Below are 21,503 nucleotides of genomic sequence, written 5' to 3' on the forward strand. Positions count from 1 at the left end.
TTTGCACATACTGCCAGTCAGTTATACATAAGTGTAGAACAATAAAGTGTTGTCCATGTGACAGTCTTACTAATTCCTGCGCCAATAAAAAGAGCACAGATAGATGCAAATTAGACTGTGTGCTGCTTTCAAACTGATTCGATTAAATAATTAGCATTGTTTAGCCACTCGATAGAGGGGGGAAAAGGCTACTTGAATTCCAATTATTCAGCAAATTACTGCGGAGATAACATCAAGCACAGCCTATCAGTGACCATTTTGAGAATGCTTATGAGGATGGACGTCTGCAGTACTCTGTCCCAAATTGTGTTATCTGATTTTTTTAAGACTTGATATGCCTTTGTTTGCTTTTTGTTAAGGCAGTACAACAACAACAAAAAATCAGTGTTTTGATTTTAAAGGGTATTCATGCTTCAAGCACAGTATCAAGTCAGTGTCCTTTGAAATTGAACTACAGGAAAACACCTAAGTATGTGGTATACTGTATGTTTACTATTTGACTTTCCAAAGGATTTGTAACATTTGCTGGTTTTCTTTTGCTGCATATAGTATCTTTCTATCAGTTAAGAAGAGCACCCTGTTGCTTCTTGGTCCAGTATTACTGCTTTCTGGCACCTTTTCTGCTTACCTACTTATTAGACAAAAAAAGATAACACTGACTTATATAAAGGAAAATGCATTGGTAATAGAATGAATTGCTTAAAACAGTATTAAACCCAAAAGCAATAATTTATTACTAATACTTAGATACGATTGCTGCATGAATTTAATTTTTTTAGGCTATCTTTCTTCTATTTTAAATTGGTGATCCAGCCAGTACATCTGTTTTTCAAAAGAACAAGCTCCCTTCCAGATGTATCAGTTTACAGGGATGAGGCAAACATACTTACATGGTTACATAGTAGGTGAGGTTCAAAAAACACACAAGTCCATCAAGTTTTAAAGCATTTAACACTATTAGAGCTGCTTACAATGATTGTACCAGCCAAATTTTGATCAATGAATGGCCACTGCAGTTGAACAGAAGTTGATCTGTTGACCGTGTACAAAAATTGCCACTCGATCACCACTGCGGGCTATAATGCAGGGCTGATCACTGTATTCTGACAGTGGGGAAGTCCACTGGCAGAATAAATGGCTCAGCAAGGAGGATTCCCTCATTCACCCCAACTGTGTGGATGGGGGAACTGGGTCAGTTTTTTTTTTTCTTTTAACTCACTGGTATATGGCCAGCTTTACTCTTATCACCCTGCATCATATATGTGCAAGCTAATATGAAACTTCATATATTCTGAATTGAAACACAGCTGCCACCATTGTGTAAAGCTATTACATCTGCGTGAGAAATTAACTGGGGTTTCAAGCATTAAGGGCCAGATTCAGAGACAGGGGCGTATTTTTGTGCGGGTGTAGCGCATCTCATATGCGCTACGCCAACGTAACTCTGAGAGGCAAGAGCAGTATTCACAAAGCACTTGCTCCCTAAGTTACATCGGCGTAGCCTAAATGGGCCAGCGTAAGCCCGCCTAATTCAAATTAGGAAGGTAGTGGGCGTGTTGTATTAAAATTAGCCATGACCCCATGTAAATGAATTCCCGAACGAACGGCGCATGTGCGCGCATGCTCAGAATCACGTTGCATATACTCCCTAAGATACGTCGGCTCAATGCTTTCAACGTGAACGTAACCTACGCCCAGCCCCATTCACGATTCACGTACGACTTACGCAAACAACGTAAAATTTGACGGCTGTTCCGACGTCCATACCCTAACATGACTTACCCCTGCTTTATGAGGAATAACTATACGCCAGACAGACGCCTTACGTAAACGACGTAGCTTACTGCGACGGGCGCAAGTACGTTCGTGAATCGGCGTATGTAGGTCATTTACATATTTGACGCGTAAATCAATGTAAGCGCCCCTAGCGGCCAGCGTAAATATGCACCCAAGATACGACGGCGTAGGAGACTTACGTCGGTCGGATGGAGGCAGAATTCAGGCGTATCTGGTTTCAAGAATACGGCACATAGATACGACGGCGCATCATAGAACTTACGCGGCGTATCAACAGATACGTCGGCGTAAGTTCTCTCTGAATCTGGCCCATAGTGCTCGAACATACTGTTGATGTAAACCATTTGTATAATGTATTATCTGTGGGGATGAGCCTGAAGTTCGACTTGAACATCGGGTGTTCACATGTTCGCCGAATAGTGAACAATTTGCGGTGTTCATGGCAAATTCGAAAGCAGCGGAACACCCTTTAAAGTCTATGGGAGAAATCAAAAGTGCTCGTTTTAAAGGCTTGCATGCATGAAATTGTCATAAAAAGTGTTTGGGGACCTGGGTCCTGCCCCAGGGGACATTTATCAATGCAAAAAAAGTTTTAAAAACCCCCGTTTTTTTGTGAGCAGTGATTTTAATAATGCTTAAAGTGAAACAATAAAAGTGAAATATTCCTTTAAATTTTGTACCTGGGGGGTGTCTATAGAATGCCTGTAAAGTGGCGCATGTTTCCCGTGTTTAGAACAGTCCCTGTGCAAAATGATATTTCTAAAGGAAAAAAGTCATTTAAAACTACTCGCGGCTATAATGAATTGTCGGGTCCTGGCAATATGGATAAAAGTAATTGAAAAAAATGGCATGGGTTCCCCCCAGTCCATTACCAGGCCATTTGGGTCTGGTATGAATATTAAGGGGAACCCCAAACCAAAATGTTAAAAAAAATTGCGTGGGGGTCCCCCAAATTCGATGCCAGGCCCTTCAGGTCTGGTATGGATATTAAGAGGAACCCTGCGCCAATTTTTTTTTAAAAAATGGCGTAGGGGTCCCCCTCAAAATCCATACCAAACCCTTCCACCAAAATAAAAAAAAAATGGCGTGGGGGACGCCATGGGGAGGATGCTTTGGGGTCCAAAGCACCATGTCCCCATGTTGATGGGGACAAGGGCCTCTCCCCACAACCCTTGCCTGGTTGTTGTGGGAGTCTGCGGGCGGGGGGCTTATCGGAATCTGGAAGCCCCCTTTTAACAAGGGGAACCCTAGATCCCGGCCCCCCCTATGTGAATTGATAACAGGGTGCATTGTACCCCTACCTTTTCACCAAAAAACTGTCAAAAATGGTAAAAACAACACAGGAGACAGCTTGCGACAAGTCCTTTGTTAAAATATTATAAAAATTCCAGCGATGTAAATCCATTCTCGAGTTCCGGAATGAGGAAAAAAAGCACCGCACTAGCTCTGCCTCCATGGGCAGCTCCCGCCGAGTGAGGCGTCTACTGCTGTGACAGCTGTTATATAGCTGTTGGCAGGGCCACATGATGACACGTCTGGGCTACCCCTGGCATCAGAGGGGGGTGGGGGTCACCCGTATACTCACCAGGTTTCCCAGCGGATTTTTGGGGGGGGGGCCCACGTAATTTTTTTATTTTGGCGTGGGATTCCCTTTAAAATCCATACCAGACCTGAAGGGTCTGGTATGGATTTTGAGGGGGACCCCCACACATTTTTTTCACAATGACTTTTATCTGTATTGCCGGGACCCGACAATTCCGACAATTCATTATAGAGTAGTTTTAAATTACTTTTTTCCTTTAGAAATGTCATTTTGTGCAGGGACTGTTCTAAACACGGGAAAAATGTGCCCCTTTACAGGCATATTATAGCCACCCCCCAGGTACGAAATTTTAATGAATATTTCATTTTTATTGTTTCACTTTAAGCATTAAAATCACTGCTCCTGAAAAAACATCCGCTTTTAAAACTTTTTTTGCGTTGATATATGTCCCCTGGGGCAGGACCCAGGTCCCCAAACACTTTTTATGACATTAACTTGCATATTAACCTTTACAATTAGCACTTTTAAAATTTTCACGCTCGTGTCCCATAGACTTTAACGGTGTTCACGTGTTCAAACAAATCCCTAATTATCTGTACCCCGTCCCATTTTTTTTTTCTGTACATCTAGTTAAAGTGGTAATGAACCCACTTTTTCATCTTTTATCTACAGGTAAGCCTGTAATAAGGCTTAAGCCTCATACACCACAAGGTTTTCTCAGCAAGAACCAGGAAGAAAACTGCTGGCAGAGCATTCTTGACGGGTAAACCGTGCATGTGTACAAAGGCTTTGAGGTTTCTCATCAAGAAAACTGCCCAGAATCTAGACGGGAAAAATAGAGAACCTGTGTTTTCCTGCCGAGAAACCTAAGCGTGTGTATACTTACCTCTGCATGGAAACCCGTGCATGCTCAAAATGACTTTGACACATGTGCGGAAGCTTCCAAGGCATAGGTAGGGTGAAGCAAGATGGCGGCGACGGCACTGAATGTGACGAGCGCATGCTTGTCGTAGTCGATAACGTCACCGCGTTCGTGCCATTCAAAAGAACGGCGGTTCTTTTCAATGGCCCGTGTGTACACTCGTCCGGCAAGAGAATCTTGCCAAGAATCTCGTCAGGAAAAACGTTTTTTCCTGATGAGATTCTGGGCCGTGTGTACAGGGCTCAACCTGTAGTTAATGTGACTATCTCCTAAACTTGCACTGTTTAGGAAATATTCTGAGTGCATGCAGCCGGTGACGTCCCCGACACATGCGTTCTAAAGGTATGGCATACTGCGCCAGACCTTCAGAGCCAGTGCTGGAGGTCGGAAACCCAGAAGGAAGACCTGGAGAAGATTTGAAGCTCTCTTAGCGGTGGCAGCATGATGCTAGAGGGCTTCTTTTTAAGGTAAGTCTCTCATAATGTTCCAGTATGTAATGTATACTAGCACATTATGACATTGCTTTGCAGGGTTTTTTGTGTTTTACTACTGCTTTAAATTCATCCGATTTAATGAAAAAATAATGCATTTTCAATTTTCCCCATGTTTTGCTTTGTTTAATTGGCAAAACCGTTGATATGCACCCTAAAATCTATTCATCAAATCCTGAGTATAGAATTCCACACAAGTTGAATTTTTATATGTAACATAGCAGAGTTATAACATCATTGTGAAAATAATAAAAATAAATGAAAGGCAAAGCCTTTCCCACTGAAAGTATTTTTTCCCCTTTTATTTTGACAAATTTTAAAACTTGCTATTATAAAAAAAAACTATTATGGCTGTAAATGTAGCATAATTCTCATCAATATTTAATATAGCAGTATTATGAATATTTGTACAGAAGTATCAGCCCAAAACCCCACAAAAGACAAACATGTGAGGATTATAAAGAGATGAGGGGTATAAGAGTACATTCGTATGCATAGTGTCAGAGGACAATTTTACACAGCCATTATTAGAGTAAAAAACATATTGTTGCCAAGGCCCTCATCCAGAAGAAAATCATTGCTGTCCAATAAAACTAGACCAAATGGAGACTGGAGATAAAGGACGCACCGGCTGTAGGTGGAACACATCTTATAGGAGATTTGAATATTGAGGCAACCCCAGGGCAGTACTTTTGGCAGCAAAATTATGTCCTGACAGGAATGTGTCTCACTGTCTTTTCTTATAATACATTTGTAACGGAACTATGTATTTCAGAAGATGGGACATTACTGACAGTTCATTGCAGAAGGTACTGGACACATTACAAGTGGTTAATTTTGTCCTGACTAGGTCAATAGGACAATGACCATTCAATGCTTAGCTCAGTCTATTGAAATGCTAAGTGGAGCCGTCTTGTGAAATACCTTTTATTGTATTCTGCAGGTTGAGAGCGGTTGTCGGAGACGGGATGTCTCTAGGAGAGAATTATCTCCTCTAAATTACTTTTAGAATGTGTGTTTGAAGATGTATGTGTTTACGCTAAGGGAATTTGTATTGTTCTAAAATAATGTAACCTCTCAGAGGTAGTAATTAAGTAGACCGGGTTATTGTGTACATTGATTACCCCCTGGGGCTTCTGTCTCAATACACAAGTCTTTCTATCCAAGCTATTGGACCAATCTCTGTTGACTATTTCAAGTCCTCATTTGCATGGTCAAGGAGGACCTGAGTGAAGACTGTATATACTTTACAATTGACCAATGGGAAAGCGGTTGTTGGGGGTGGGATGTTCCAAATTCTGTATAAAAGTGTGCTGTGTACTGGAAAATAAAGTCAGTCTTGTTTGACCCTTCAACGTAGCCTTGTCTCGTTCGTGAAGGGGAATTCTCTCTCTCTCTCTGGATCTATTGGACGGGGATACCGGCGGTACTTGCATATCGCAGCTTGCCAGGGAAAAGGACTTCTCCAACGGCTGAGACCCTCTCCCTAGCTGGGTAGCCGTTACAACATTTTATAGTAAAACTATGGCCTTCTGTTAAAAAAAATATGTGTTGAAGCACTTACAGTAATTGTAAGCCCATCTGCATTTCTATTTTATTTTAGTTACCCTGTAAAGTAAAAACTGTTGAAACTGCCAGTGAAATCCAACTCATGCGGCTTCCTATGGTGGAGTAACAATGCTGCTGCATTGCTCCTAAAATCAGAGCAGTGTTGTCACCCTCACATAGGCTCTGTCTGATTGCAATATGGAAACATGAAAAGATTTTGCAGGGGATATGGTTATCTGAATTGGCAATGCTAAATCAAAATCCCATAGCTTATCAATCAGTAAATGAATCTTAAAGTAGATGTAAACCCGACATTTTCATTTTTTTTTATGTCACAATGTAGAGTATAAGATTTCCTATCATCTGAGCTCAGTCTTGCCACACGAGTGAATCCAGCTCTGAGCAATCCTTTTTCTTTTTTCAGTGAGATAAACGGACAACTGAAGAAAACTTGTGTCTGTTCTTCCCCCTTGCTGTGAATGATAGGTTATTTACATATCTCATGCACAAGCTTGAGCCAGGCATTATTTTTTAATTCCCACCCCCCACTCCTTTTCTGAATTCATGTGGTTACTTTTCTCGATTTTGACTGGATGTTAGTGATCATAGCAGAATTTAGTGTAAGGAATACACAGGAAAAAATGCACTTAAGACCCGGACCAATATGCAGGTAAAGGACTAGGCCCCTTTTTGCGATTCGGCACTGTGTCGCTTTAACTGACAATTGTGCGGTTGTGCGACTTGGCTCCCAAACAAAATTGGCGCCCTTTTTTCCCCACAAATAGAGCTTTCTTTTGGTGGTATTTGATCACCTCTGCGGTTTTTATTTTTTGCGCTATAAACAAAAATAGAGCGACAATTTTGAAAAAAATTCAATATTTTTTACTTTTTGCTATAATAAATATCCCCCAAAAATATATATAAAAAAAAATGTCCTCCGTTTAGGCCGATACGTATTCTTCTACCTATTTTTGGTAAAAAAATCGCAATAAGCGTTTATCGATTGGTTTGCGCAAAATTTATAGCGTTTACAAAATAGGGGATAGTTTTATTGCATTTTTTATTAGCGATCAGCGATTTTTTTCTTGACTGCGACATTATGGCGGACACATCGGACAATTTTGACACATTTTTGGTACCATTGTGATTTTCACAGCAAATTCACAGCAAAAGTGCTATAAAATGCATTGTTTACTGTGAAAATGACAATTGCAGTTTGGGAGTTAACCACTAGGGGGCGCTGAAGGGGTTAAGTGTGACCCCATATGTGTTTCTAACTGTAGAGGGGCGGGGCTGGACATGTGACATCATTGATCGCCTTTCCCTATATCAGGGAACAGACGATCAATGACAGCGTGCGACCCACGGCTGGGCACTTAAAGAGGGCGTACAGGTACGTGATTGTGCCCAGCCATGCCATTCTGGCGACGTATATCGGCGTTAGGCGGTCCTTAAGTGGTTAAAAAGGGGAGTGTAGAGGTGGGCGGGGATTCTACTGACATCACAATTCCTCCCACTGAGCTCCAGACAACAGATCCACCCATAAAATCTGCAGTTTTTCAGTTCTCATAACAGACAGAGGGGAGACATTTGACAGGTAAGGATACATGCAGGAGGCATCTATATCCTTATAGATCAGCACTATGGCAGTAGTTTAAAAAGGATGAGAGTGTGTTTACATCCACGTTAAAGTATTACTAAACCTACAACAGTAAAATCAGTCTGTATATGCAGCATAGCGTGCTTGTTATACTCACTGTGGAACTTAAGTGGTTAATCCTCTGCATTATGTAAAAAGGCAGTTTTATCCTGTATGCATAGATCCTCCCCCTCCTGCACTGTCTATCTAGGGAAGGTCGGCTAACACATGCAGGGTAGCCGACCTGCACATGCTCAGTTGTGTCTTTTATGCTGAAAAGAACATTTTCTTGTTCTCAGAGCTAGCAAGGTCACATGATATTGACATTGCACATGTGGGCGTGTATACAGGCTGTAGTGGAAATCTCCTGCTTCCTGATTTCTCAGCCCTGGAGAAACTGTGCAGTTTATCATGTGACTGTGGTATACAAATACAGAAAGGTATATAGTGGCAGTATTTAATGTAAAAAAAAAGATTTATAAGCTGTGGGCACTGTGGGGGGGCTGCTAAACTATTTTCATATTACTGGGTTTAATAACCCTCCAAGTAGCTCACAAATGAAGGAAAATGTGCCTTACTTGTGAGGTAAATAACGTTTTTTTTTTTTTTCCTTTATGAGGCTGCTGCATCACCTAGTAACTAGATTTGGGACATGTTTAAACTGTCACGTAGGAAGCTTTGGATACAGTTATCTAAACCCATATAGGCTGAAAGTGAGAAGTGCTCTATTAAAATTATGATTTTGGCCAGCCTTAGGAAATGATCACAAAAACACTTTCATGTAGAACCATTTATTTTTTCAATCTTTAGATAATAAAGATCAGTATGTCACTAATCATACTCTGTATAGAAAGAAAATTACCTCTTTTTCCAAATTTTACCACATCAACTATAATAAACAACTTGGATAGAAGATTATTCAGTGTGTTTAATGACCCCCATCTGTTCATAGATAGGGTTATAATTTGATGGTTTCCCATTCCGTTGAATAGATTGTGATTTTAATTTTTGACCTGTTATCCCAAATACCGGGCTGAATGCTTGATCTGCAGGTATGAGGACTTCTTCAGATTCCCCTTCCTAATAAAGACTGATTGACAAATACCTGAATGTGTTTTCGGCTGGTAAATGAAAATGGATAACTTAAATGTAACTGTCAAACACAATGTTAAAAGCCTGCAGTCCAGTTCATGGGATTTTGCCAAATTATAACAATAGCTAGATTGTAAATGAGGTGCCCATGGTTCAGGAAACCACAGAGGGAGGTAATTTATGTTATTCAGTCGATTTGGTGGTTGGGAGCTTTATTTTGTTGCCAAAGTTATTCCTCTTTGAGTGCATATAGAAAAGATGAACATATGGGCCCAGATTCAGATAGAATGGCGTAACTATATGCGGGCGTAGCGTATCTCATATACGCTACGCCGCCGTAACTTTGAGAGGCAAGTACTGTATTCAGAAAGAACTTGCACCTGAAGTTACGTAGCGGTGTAGCGTATATGGGCCGGCGTAAGCCCGCGTAATTCAAAGTAGTCTGGTAGGGGGCGTGTTGTATGTAAATGAATCGTGACCCCACGTAAATGACGCCCCTTACGAACGGCGCATGCTCAGTATCACCTCAAATTGTCTCCGTAAATTTCGCCGGCTCAATGCTTAGTCGACGTGAACGTAACCTACGCCCATTCCCATTCACGTACAACTTACGCAAACAACGTAAAATACGACGCTGTTCCGACGTTTCCGACATCCATACCTTAACATGACTTACCCCTGCTTTATGAGGGGTAACGTTTTGCCGGTCGTACGCCTTACGTAAACAGCGTATTTTAATACGCCGGGCGCAAGTACGTTCATGAATCGGCGTATCTAGCTCATTTGCATATTCGACGTGGAAATATACGGAAGCGCCCCTAGCGGCCAGCGTAAATATGCACCCCAAGATAAGACGGCATAAGAGACTTACGTCAGTCGTTTCTTGGACTAATTCTAACCTAAATGCCTTCCTGAATAGGCGTATAGATGCGACAACACAGATTTGGACTTATGACGGTGTATCTGGAGATATGTCATCGTAAATCCTTTCTGAATCCGGGCCCCGAGCTTTAAATGGATAGCAGTACTGGAAAGGAGATACAGTGGGGTAGATTTACTAAAACCAGTGCACTCAGCATCTGGTGCAGCTGTGCATGGTAGCCAATCAGCTTCTAACTTCAGCTTGTTCAATTAAGATTTTGCAATAAAACCTGGATGCTGATTGGTTTCTATGCAAAGATGCATAATTTTTTTGTTGCAGTCTCCAGTCTTAGTAAATAACCCCCAATATCACAAGCACAGGTAAATAAGTATAGATGGGGTTTACATGTAGCCCACCAAAGACTTTCTCTGAACTATAAAGAGAGGCAGCATTACAAAAATGAGCTAATATGTGAATTTATTGGGTTCAGATTTCATATAGGCTAGCACTAAATTTGAGCATACTAAGATAGCCTTGCCATAAAATATATTCAGGGGAATTCACAAAGAGTGTTTAAGACACTCATTAGATTTCTTTTGTGCCTCCACATGATAAATGGCCTCAGTTCAGCTGTATTTCCTCCCTGGCACTGCACCTATCAGACAGCGCAGCAGTGGGGAGTTTTGTACACGGGGAGTACACTAGCTACCCATCAGGTCTGCTCCACTTGACAGCAGGCAGTGAGCAGTTCCTTAGCCAATATAACATCCTTAAAAAAACAGTAACAGGGAGAGGGTAGTGGTGGCAAATATGCTGCACTGGTATACTATATACAGGGACAGGCACTCTGCCTGTCTTTGTATGCCAAGTTAGAGAAGGTCTTAAGCTGGCCAAGATTCAAAGCATGTATGGACAAGATGAATGTACCCAAGTTGATCAATCGATTAAGTTGGGTATAACCAGCCTGCCGGATTCTACATGCAATTATTGCCAGCGGCTGTCATTGCCGCTAACAACAATCACTGTGTTTATACCACCCCAACCCCACCCCCCCCTCATCCTCCTGGGGAAAACAATAGGGTTCATTTACAAAAACTGGAGAGTGCAAAATCAGTTTCAGGGCTGCGTAGAAACCAATCAGCTTTCAGTTTTTTTTGTCAAAGATTAATTCAACAAGCTGAAGTTGGAAGCTGATTGGCTAACATGCAAAGCTGCCCCAAATTTTGCACTCTCCAATTTTAGTAAATCCACCCCAATGGCTCCTCGGGAGGTATTCCCTGTCAACACTGTGTTGATGGGGAAATCAACCAAATTTCTTTCCATGATTGCAGGAAAGAAATTTTCTCCATCTATTGCTGGTCTTGATCACTTCCAGTTTCGTTACCTAGGAACTGGAGATAATTACTTTGTAATATGATGCATTAAATGCTTACTTTGTAAACGTGGCACTTTTAGGAACTGCCTGGGTCTGCCGCATGTGTCAGGAAACATGGGCAGTAGGGATTTTTTTAATCTGGCATAGGTCATTTTAAAGGGCCATAGCACCAAAAAACTGTCAGTAGTGATTTACCGATTTCCTCCATGAGTATTCTGATCAGTGTATGCAGTTAACAAATAAAATGAGAATATTCAATATATGATTTCCTTTTTATGTGCTGCCAAAAGTGATAGTGACAAAAGTAGGAAGTAATTGTTTTTTTTTCTTATAAAAGTTTAAACCATGGTAACAAAAGTTGGCCACCATGAACACCCTTATCTGTGTATAGTTTGTCCGAACTTACATTGCTGGTATTTTTGCTGGATAGCTTTTACAGAGTGAAAATGCGAAAAGAACTAAACACATGTAAAATTCCAATATTTTAAAGCATAACTCTAGACACACAACTAAATAAAATAAAGTGTTTAGTGCTGCCATCACACTTCCTGCATCCTTTTTTTTTAGACACTAAATAAAGCAAATTTGACTGATTAAGTCTTCTCTCTGCACACCCTGGGCCTGATTCTCAAAAGAGATACGCAGACTTAACTGCTGTTCAGCCTGCGTATCCCTGTGCCTAACTTTGGAAACGATTCTCAAAAGGCTTTTTCCAAAGTTAGGCAGAAAATCTGACATGTGTAAGACACTTACACGGTCAGATTTTAGGATGCAGTACCGCATCCGCCACTGGGGGCATTTCTCATTGAAATGCAGCTTTGCGTATGCAAATGAGGACTTAAGCAGATTTTCAAAGCATTTCAGCACTGTGATTTCTGCGTAAGTTCCGAATTTGCCTGCGCAAAACTAGGGCTGGTTTTATAATGTGGAAAGTTAGTCACACATTGTAAAGGCCCGTTCCAGCGACGGCATTTGGTATGCATTCCTGAGGGAGAACTCCACGGCAATTTTTAAATTCAAAACCGGCATGGGTTCCCCCCCAGGAGCATACCAGGCCCTTAGGTCTGGTATGGGTTGTAAGGAGACCCCCCCACGCCGAAAAATCGACGTAGGGGGTCCCCCTACAATCCATACCAGACCCGTATCCAAAGCACGCTACCCGGCCGGCCAGGAAGGGAGTGGGGACGAGCGAGCGCCCCCCCCCCTCCTGAGCCGTGCCAGGCCGCATGCCCTCAACATGGGGGGGTTGGGTGCTCTGGGGCAGGGGGGCGCACTGCGGGCCCCCCCACCCCAGAGCACCCTGTCCCCATGTTGATGAGGACAGGACCTCTTCCCGACAACCCTTGCCATTGGTTGTCGGGGTCTGCGGGCGGGGTGCTTATCGGAATCTGGGAGTCCCCTTTAATAAGGGGGTCCCCAGATACCGGCCCCCCACCCTAAGTGAATGGATATGGGGTACATCGTACCCCTATCCATTCACCTGGAGGCAAAAAGTAAAAGTTAGTAAACACACAACACAAGGCTTTTTAAAATAATTTATTATTCTGCTCCGGATGCCCCCCCTGTCTTCGTTATTAGCTCAATTACCAGGGGGGGCTTCTTCTTCCACTCTCCGGGGGTCTTCTCCGCTCTCCGGGGGGGGTTTCTTCTTCCGCTCTCCGGGGGGGGCTTCTCCGGACTCCGGGGGGCTTCTTCCATCTTCTCCCCTCTTCCGCTGTTGACTCGGTGAACCCCGGTTCTTCTGCAGCTCTCCGGTGCCTTCTTCTTCAGCGCTGGCTGCCTGCTATGTTTGTGTGTTAGCTCAATTAGTAACAGGCAGCCGGCGCGGTCTTCTGTGACGTCAGGGTCTTCTGTTCTTCTCTCTTCCGATGTTGACTCGTCGCCTGTTGTCGCTGTAATGATGGAAGCGCGCCTTGCATCACATTTATATAGGCATCACCGTCCCATCATCCTCCGGTAGGTACCCACGTGGTGGGTGCCTACCCACGTGCACCCACCACGTGGGTACCTGCCGGAGCATGATGGGACGGTGATGCCTATATAAATGTGATGCAAGGCGCGCTTCCATCATTACAGCGACAACAGGCGACGAGTCAACATCGGAAGAGAGAAGAACAGAAGACCCTGACGTCACAGAAGACCGCGCCGGCTGCCTGTTACTAATTGAGCTAACACACAAACATAGCAGGCAGCCAGCGCTGAAGAAGAAGGCACCGGAGAGCTGCAGAAGAACCGGGGTTCGCCGAGTCAACAGCGGAAGAGGGGAGAAGATGGAAGAAGCCCCCCGGAGTCCGGAGAAGCCCCCCCCCGGAGAGCGGAAGAAGAAACCCCCCCCCCCCCGGAGAGCGGAGAAGACCCCCGGAGAGTGGAAGAAGAAGCCCCCCCTGGTAATTGAGCTAATAACGAAGACAGGGGGGGCATCCGGAGCAGAATAATAAATTATTTTAAAAAGCCTTGTGTTGTGTGTTTACTAACTTTTACTTTTTGCCTCCAGGTGAATGGATAGGGGTACGATGTACCCCATATCCATTCACTTAGGGTGGGGGGCCGGTATCTGGGGGCCCCCTTATTAAAGGGGACTCCCAGATTCCGATAAGCCCCCGCCCGCAGACCGCGACAACCAATGGCAAGGGTTGTCGGGAAGAGGTCCTGTCCTCATCAACATGGGGACAGGGTGCTCTGGGGTGGGGGGGCCCGCAGTGCGCCCCCCTGCCCCAGAGCACCCAACCCCCCCATGTTGAGGGCATGCGGCCTGGCACGGCTCAGGAGGGGGGGGACGCTCGCTCGTCCCCACTCCCATTCCTGACCGGCCGGGTAGCGTGCTTTGGATACGGGTCTGGTATGGATTGTAGGGGGACCCCCTACGTCAATTTTTCGGCGTGGGGGGGTCTCCTTACAACCCATACCAGACCTAAGGGCCTGGTATGCTCCTGGGGGGGGAACCCATGCCGTTTTTTTCTTTAAAAATTGGCATGGAGTTCTCCCTCTCAGGAATGCATGCTGAGCGACGCTGTCATTTTTTTTTATAATTATTTGTTTTCCCGGCGCGTCTTTTTTTTTCACCCGTCGCAACTTTAGTGTCCCGTCGAAATTCTCAAAGCCGCCCGGCGTTAATTACGTTCGCGCGCTGCACGTCGGGAAAATTACGTCACACGCATGCGCAGTACGGCCGGCGCGGGAGCGCGCCTCATTTAAATTTTAAACGCCCCCAGGAGAGGAGGACCGCCTTACGACGGCGGCACTTAAGTTACACGGCCTGAAATTTCTACCTAAGTGCTTTGACGATCGGGCACTTAGGTAGAAATTTTAAGTCAGTGTAACTTAACTGCTGAAATTTAAGTTAGGCAGACTTTTTGAGAATTTGGCCCCCTGTTCACTTCAGGTTGTTCCTAGTGAGCATTTTTGCATGCAGTTGACTTGACTTGGTACCATTTCTTCCTCTTCTTCTCCCAGTCTACATAATGCTGCACAGAGAATTAGAGGCTATTTGCTGTATAAAAATATTTTAATGATTTATTTATGAATACAAAGCTGCATTGTTGTGTGCTTTCTTTTATATCTGTCTAGAATTTAGCCTTAACTCAGTATCAAACAACAGTGTATTTGCAATAGTGTTCCTATTAACTCAAATGGCACCATGACAAAGTATATCATTAATAACATTTCAATAGCTTCTAATGTTATATTATTTACCCATATAACACTATGATGAATTTCAAGGAATGCATCCAAAAATGACCAAGCTGGGAATCCTTCCAAAAGACTCATTGCTGCATTATTGCAGTTAAAAGCGATTTCCTCCTAGAACCACACAGAAATCACCAGTGCTGTACTTCCAGCCTTCTGTAAAATTTCTGCATAATTTACGGTAAGGGGTTGTTTCAGTACAGCAGTGTAATTATACCATAGTCTATTTTAAGTCTCCTGTGCAGTTCCTTTGAATCAATGCACCTATTTAAGTACGATAGGACAATTATGTTGCAGCTTTCATGCCATTAGTCATTCTGCTTTTTGTCTAGATGAAAAGCAGCTAAAAACTCAACTCTGTTGGTAAGTTTTTGGCTGGCAGCTCTTTAAATCTCCATTTTTCAACACTCAATATTGAAGAAAAGAGTTCACAATAATATTATAATATTAATTGAAATAGAAATAGAAGAACAGTATGTATTTATACCAGTTGTTAGTGGTGTAATGGCAACGTGCTAACGTGTAGAACACAACAAATAAAGCAAGTAATTTACCACTTCATCATGGGCAATTGCATTCTGTAAGTCAAAATACACATACACGGATTGCAGTAATTAAGATTTAAGTATGAAATACAGCTACAATGGAACAGTATCCCAAGATCACCAGGCAATATATGGGAGCGCATAAAACATAATAAAAAGATGTAGGAGCAATTCTAGTACTGAAGCAATTTGAAAAAAAGTACCTTGATTTAGTTCAAGGCATTTCATTTGGGATACAAATAAATTGGTAACATAATTTAAAGACAGGTCTGCATGCTTTAAAATTATTTTGCTTTCATTTATTGGTGCTAAATGTTTTTTACCTATGTTGTTTCAGTCTGTTGCTATTTCATCAGCTGGTTAATAAGAGTGGTCAGCAATAATCAATCTTCCTCCATTTCCCTATTGCTTAACTACTGGCATTTTTTCTTTTCCCAGATGTCTAATGATAAAGTAATTTAGCCTGCATCAGGAAAAAGGATGTAGGCAGATAGATTGCCCCATTAAGGGTTGCTTCCCTTAGTGGAGGAGTGCTGACGTTGGGGGACATTTTATATATGACCTGGCATCTTATAAAGGAGAGGTCAGCTGAGAGGTAGAGGATGTTTCAGGGAACTCAAGTTATGGACTGATATCTTCTTATATCTTCTGAGTAAATACTATCATTGTGCACTGTTATATGGCTTGAAACTATTATGTTTGAAACAAGATGCCTCTGTGTGGTGTTCTAATGGAAGTAGTGTGTTAAATACCTGTGGGTAAAAAGTGGTTTGCTTTACTAATGTGAACCTGGTCAACTTTGGAGTGGGTGGTGGTGGGGGGAAAAGGAGTGGGTGGTTGGCTCTGGAGTAGGTGGTGATGGATCTCCTAATGGTGAGCGAGAACGCCCTCATGTACCATGCGGCAGGTGTTCCAGCACCTCATGGCTCATTGGCCCTGGGAGGTCTAGAGCTTCAGTCTGGACAACTTTAAAAAAAATAGGCCTGTGTGTGAGTACTCCAGGTGTAAAGGGGTTAATGGTGCAGTGATTAGGAGGAGGAGAGGCCTAGGACCGATATCCATGCACGTGAACAGTGTGTGGCAAAATTTGCTCTGCTAACCTGTATGTAAAGGCAGAATCAGCTGCATGTGTTGGAAATAAACTGGGGTCCCTCTTACACTGGGGACGGGTTACTGTATGTATCATCAGGTATATTTTCACACTTAAAACACTTCCGGTATGAGACGTGAAAAGGATAAGGGAGGATGGCCAACGACCCACCTCATTTATATTTTTTTTCTTTTAATTTTTTTTCTCCCCTCTCTTCCCCTATACATTTTTTTTAAGAGAGATAGGGATGAAGGGTGACAGGGTAGAGAAAACTAGACAAGGAAGAAAACACATTTAAATACACAGGGATGATTGGGAAAAGGGAGGGAAAAAGTATTCGTAAGGGAAAAAAGGAACACATGTGAATACACGTATGAAGCCTCGTACACATGACCACGTTTCTCGGCAAAAAACAGCAAGAAACTTGCTGGGAGATATTTTTTTGCCAAGGAAACCGGTCGTGTGTACATTTTCGTCGAGGAAACTGTCAAGAAACTTGACGAGCCAAAAAGAGAGCAAGTTCTCTTTTTCCTCGACGGGAATAGAGAAACTTGCCTTGTCGAGTTCCTCGACAGCCTAACAAGGAACTCGACGAGGAAAACGATGTGTTTCGCCTGTCGAGGTCCTCGGTCGTGTGTATGAGGCTTTACACTCTCATTTTTTTTTCGGAACTAATTATTAAACACAGTTAGGAAATTAGAAAAGGACACATACATGGAAAGGGAGAATATGAAGAAGAAAGAAAACACTAAAACACAACACATTTTTATTTTCACAAGAAGACACACATTTTATTACATCCCATGTCCGCCTTCCACCCCCCCCTATACCCACCCTTAATATCCTCCCTATCTTTTTTTTTTATTTCTTTCTTTTCTGTTATGTTATGTCTCTTTCGAAGAGGCCACCACCCACAATACAAATAATAATAGAAATGTATCAATGTTTTATGTTCTTAGGAAATGTTAATAATATGTTATAGGTAAAGAACAAAACATACTAAAGAAAGATTAAATAAAAAAAAAAACTTCCAATGATATAATTAACAGACCAAAAGGGAGCAAATAAGAGAAATTAATTGTTGGGGTTTACAAAAAATACTCATTGTTGCATTAATTTATATTTCTGATTATTGGTGGGGTCGCAAGGTATATAATAGCAGGTACCGCCATTTATTAGGATGTTTAAGTGTCTCCCTAACCCGCGCTCTAGTGAGATGTCTGTCCATGGTCACAATTGGTTAAAATGAGGTTCAAGCAATCTTTTGCTGAATCTCTCCCATGCCATGACTTTTTAAATCATTATTTTACTTTGTTCTATTTGTGCGTTCATTGTGTCCAATCAGAAATATGCCTCGAGGGTATATTTTAAAGGAAATACAGTTGGGTTATGATATATTAAACCCAAATAGGTTGTTCAATTTCCAAGATAATTTTCACTTTACAAAGGAATTTCCCTTAGTTCTATTAATTAGGTAAAAACTGCTGACTTCCTTCACCCAATTATGCCCTTGCACGTCATTGGTTGGGTGTTCTTGTAAAGTAAGTCTCAACGACAATTACCAAGCTATGGGAAAATCCCCTTGCAAAGTGAACAGCCTACTGTATTTGCCTTTACAAAAAAAACTGTGTTTCTAAACAACCATAGATAACTGCAGACAGCTCTATGTTTTTTTTGGCTGCTTGTCTTTTGTTGTAGAAAACACAGTTCTGAAAAGCATTTAGTAAAAAAGCACAAATTCATTATATGCCCTTGAGGATTGTTTATGCATCTGCAATCCTTTTGTTATTTTTTTTATATTTAGCATAACATACAAGACAGAATAATATACTCTTGTTTCATGTTTTTTGCAGTAACCGTGGTCCTATTTGCTGCATTAAGGCGACAGAGAAAGAAAGAACCTTTGATTGTTTCTAAAGAAGACATAAGGGATAACATTGTGAGTTACAATGATGAAGGAGGTGGAGAGGAGGACACTCAAGCTTTTGATATTGGTACGTTGAGGAACCCTGAAGCCATAGAAGACAGCAAATTGCGCAGGGATATTGTTCCAGAAACACTCTTTTTTCCACGTCGAACTCCATCGGCAAGAGACAACACTGATGTCAGAGATTTCATCAACCAAAGGTTAAAGGAGAATGACCTGGATCCAACAGCGCCCCCCTATGACTCCTTAGCAACATACGCATATGAAGGCAATGGGTCAGTGGCAGAGTCTCTAAGTTCCCTGGAATCTGTCACTACAGATGGTGATCAGGACTATGACTATCTGAGTGACTGGGGGCCACGTTTTAAAAAACTAGCAGATATGTATAGTGGTGCAGACAGTGACAAAGACTCATAATATATTGCCTTTTTGCTTTCCAGTTTTGAAAAGAAAACAGCATTTAAAAAAATGAGGAGTACCTACATGGGTGGCTCTCTACCTGAGCCATCTGCTCATCCAGTTGTTTAATATTTGAAAATCGTGCAGATTTATTGTCGAAGACTTTTTATAGTAGACTTTATGAGCTTCCAAGAGGCATTTTTTCATTTGTTGCTTTGCTTTTTTATATATTACCACAATTTAGTCAACCCTCTTTATCTAATCAGTCTTATAAACACTAGGAAAGGGAGGGGGAGCAATATTTGTACACAGTCTACTCTCATTAAAATACCTATTTGTTTCAGTTATCATAACCAATCACGTGTTCCTTTGTGCACCAATGGCAATTGAACCCACTGAATGTCATGTGATTATGATGTTTGGAGATTTTTAAATATTAGCCGTATTGGTTTGGCTAAAAGCCTTAAAATCTACTTAGCCATTTTAAGAGGGTCTTCCTCTTTACCCAGTGGTTATGTATGAAGTCATCAAAAGGATCAAAGCAAACAAAATAACTGAAAGTGGATATTTAATGTTATTTTAACTTGTAATGAGCAAATCTTTTAGAACTCACTGGTTTGGCAAGCTTCACCGTTGACATTTTGCCTCTGAATGTGTTGTGTCTCAGTTTGAAAAGAAGACCCACCTGGACTTTTTTCACATTCTGATATTTCTGTTACTGAATCACTTAGAAAGAGATCCTTTCTTTTCCCTTAAACAGCTGCGAGAAGGCAATACCGGCTGTCAAATGTAAAACTTTGTGAAATACAAAAATAGGTTGACATTGTCTCTGTACTGAACATCATCGAAAGTGTTGTAGAATTCTATAAAGATATAACAAGAGTCTGATCAGGAAGAGTAGGAACAGGAAAATTATCTACAGTTTCTATTGTTCTAGGTGAGGTAGTATTAGAGGTTGCATAAGGGACTTAACAGGATACACATCCTGCAGTTTATATACACCAAAAATTTCAAATATTGTTGCTGTATAATTTGACTAATGTGTTACAAGAATGAAACCTCTTGGACAGGCTTGTTCTGAATGTTTTATAAACAAAACTGGGATATGAACAGTATTATTACCATTAATGAGACCATACATGTTATCTACTGATCAGTGTTAATTTCAGCTATTTGGTATGATTTCTGTGTAATTTTTGTTTTATTTAAATAATTATAAAGCCGTTGTTTTGATATAAACTGCGTATGTAATATGAATTATTATGGGGTTTTGTTATAGTGGATGTTATATATCACTGCCCACTCAGTGTGTTATGGAAAATACTGGCCCAGATTCAGGTAGGGGTGCGCACTGATACGGCGGTGCAGCATATCGTTTTTACGCTACGCCTCCGTAAATTACTGGAGCTACGCTTCATTCACGAAGCATTTGCTCCGTAATTTGCGGCGGCGTTTCGTAAAAGGGGCCTGCATAAGCACGCGTAATTTAAATGATCCCGTAGGGGGCGTAAATCATTTAAATTAGGCGCGTTCCCGCGTTGAATGTATTGCGCATGCTCCGTCAGGAAAATTTTCCGACGTGCATTGCGGTAAATGACGTTGCAAGGACATCATTGGCTTAGACGTGAACGTAAATGGCGTCCAGCGCCATTCACGAACAAGTTACACAAACGACGTACATTTTGAAAATCGCGACGCGGGAACGACGTCCATACTTACCATTGGCTGCGCCTCCTAATAGCAGGAGCAGCCTTACGGCGAAAACAACGTACGCAAACAACATAAAAAACAAGCGCCGGCCGTGCGTACGTTTGTGAATCAGCGTTAGTATGCAATTTGCATACTCTACGCTGACAACTACGGGTGCACCACCTAGCGGCCATCGTCAGAATGCACCCTAAGATACGACGGCATAAGAGACTTATGCCAGTTGTATCTTAGGCTACAGTCGGCGTATCTAGCTTTCTGAATACAGAAAGTAGATACGCCGGCGCTACTTAGCAATTACGCTGCGTATCTATGGATACGCAGGCGTAATTGCTTTCTGAATCTACCCCACTGTATTTATTACTCTCTTTTTCACCCTGCAAATCAGTTGCAAATAGTGTGTGCGTGTTATACACCGATACTGCAATTTGGGCTGCCTCGGAGAGAACGTGGAGGGGGGCGGGACGAGCGCCGTCAGATTACATACACCGGGTATCTCCTGTTTACTTAGCGGCCTCTGTAATAGGAAGTCTCATGTCCTGGGCCCGCATTGGACCTGTGTTCTGTCTATCATAGAAGCCGGTCTAGGAGGTGGGAATTTGTATTAAAGAGTCCGCCGAGTAAACAGGAGATTCTTGCTGTATGTAATCTGATGGTGCTCATCCCTCCCTGAGATGGGCATTGATCAGGCTGCATTCATGGCAACGGGGGGGCTGCAGATGGGCAATAATCAAGCGGCATTGAGGCTACATTAAGCTGCATTGATGGGCAATTTTGATGATACATCAAGCTGCATTGATGGGCAATGGTGAGGCTGCAGATGGCATTGATCAAGCTGCATTGATGGTCAATTATGAGGCTGCAGATGGGAATTGGTCA

At 42.2% G+C, this 21,503-nt stretch overlaps 1 protein-coding gene across 2 annotated transcripts in view; it reads left to right on the top strand.

Annotated features, from left to right (window-relative positions):
• LOC120940617 (cadherin-6-like) overlaps positions 1-20,156 on the top strand; it is a 516,101-nt gene extending 495,945 nt beyond the window's left edge. For both annotated transcript variants that reach the window (XM_040353572.1, XM_040353571.1), the window contains one exon: positions 18,445-20,156. In XM_040353572.1, coding sequence (XP_040209506.1) covers positions 18,445-18,935 — 491 coding nt within the window. In that variant the 3' untranslated portion in view covers positions 18,936-20,156. The remainder of the gene's footprint in view (positions 1-18,444) is intronic.
• Positions 20,157-21,503: the final 1,347 nt, after the last annotated feature.

Source organism: Rana temporaria, chromosome 5 (genome assembly GCF_905171775.1).
Source record: "Rana temporaria chromosome 5, aRanTem1.1, whole genome shotgun sequence".
Lineage (NCBI taxonomy): Eukaryota > Metazoa > Chordata > Amphibia > Anura > Ranidae > Rana > Rana temporaria.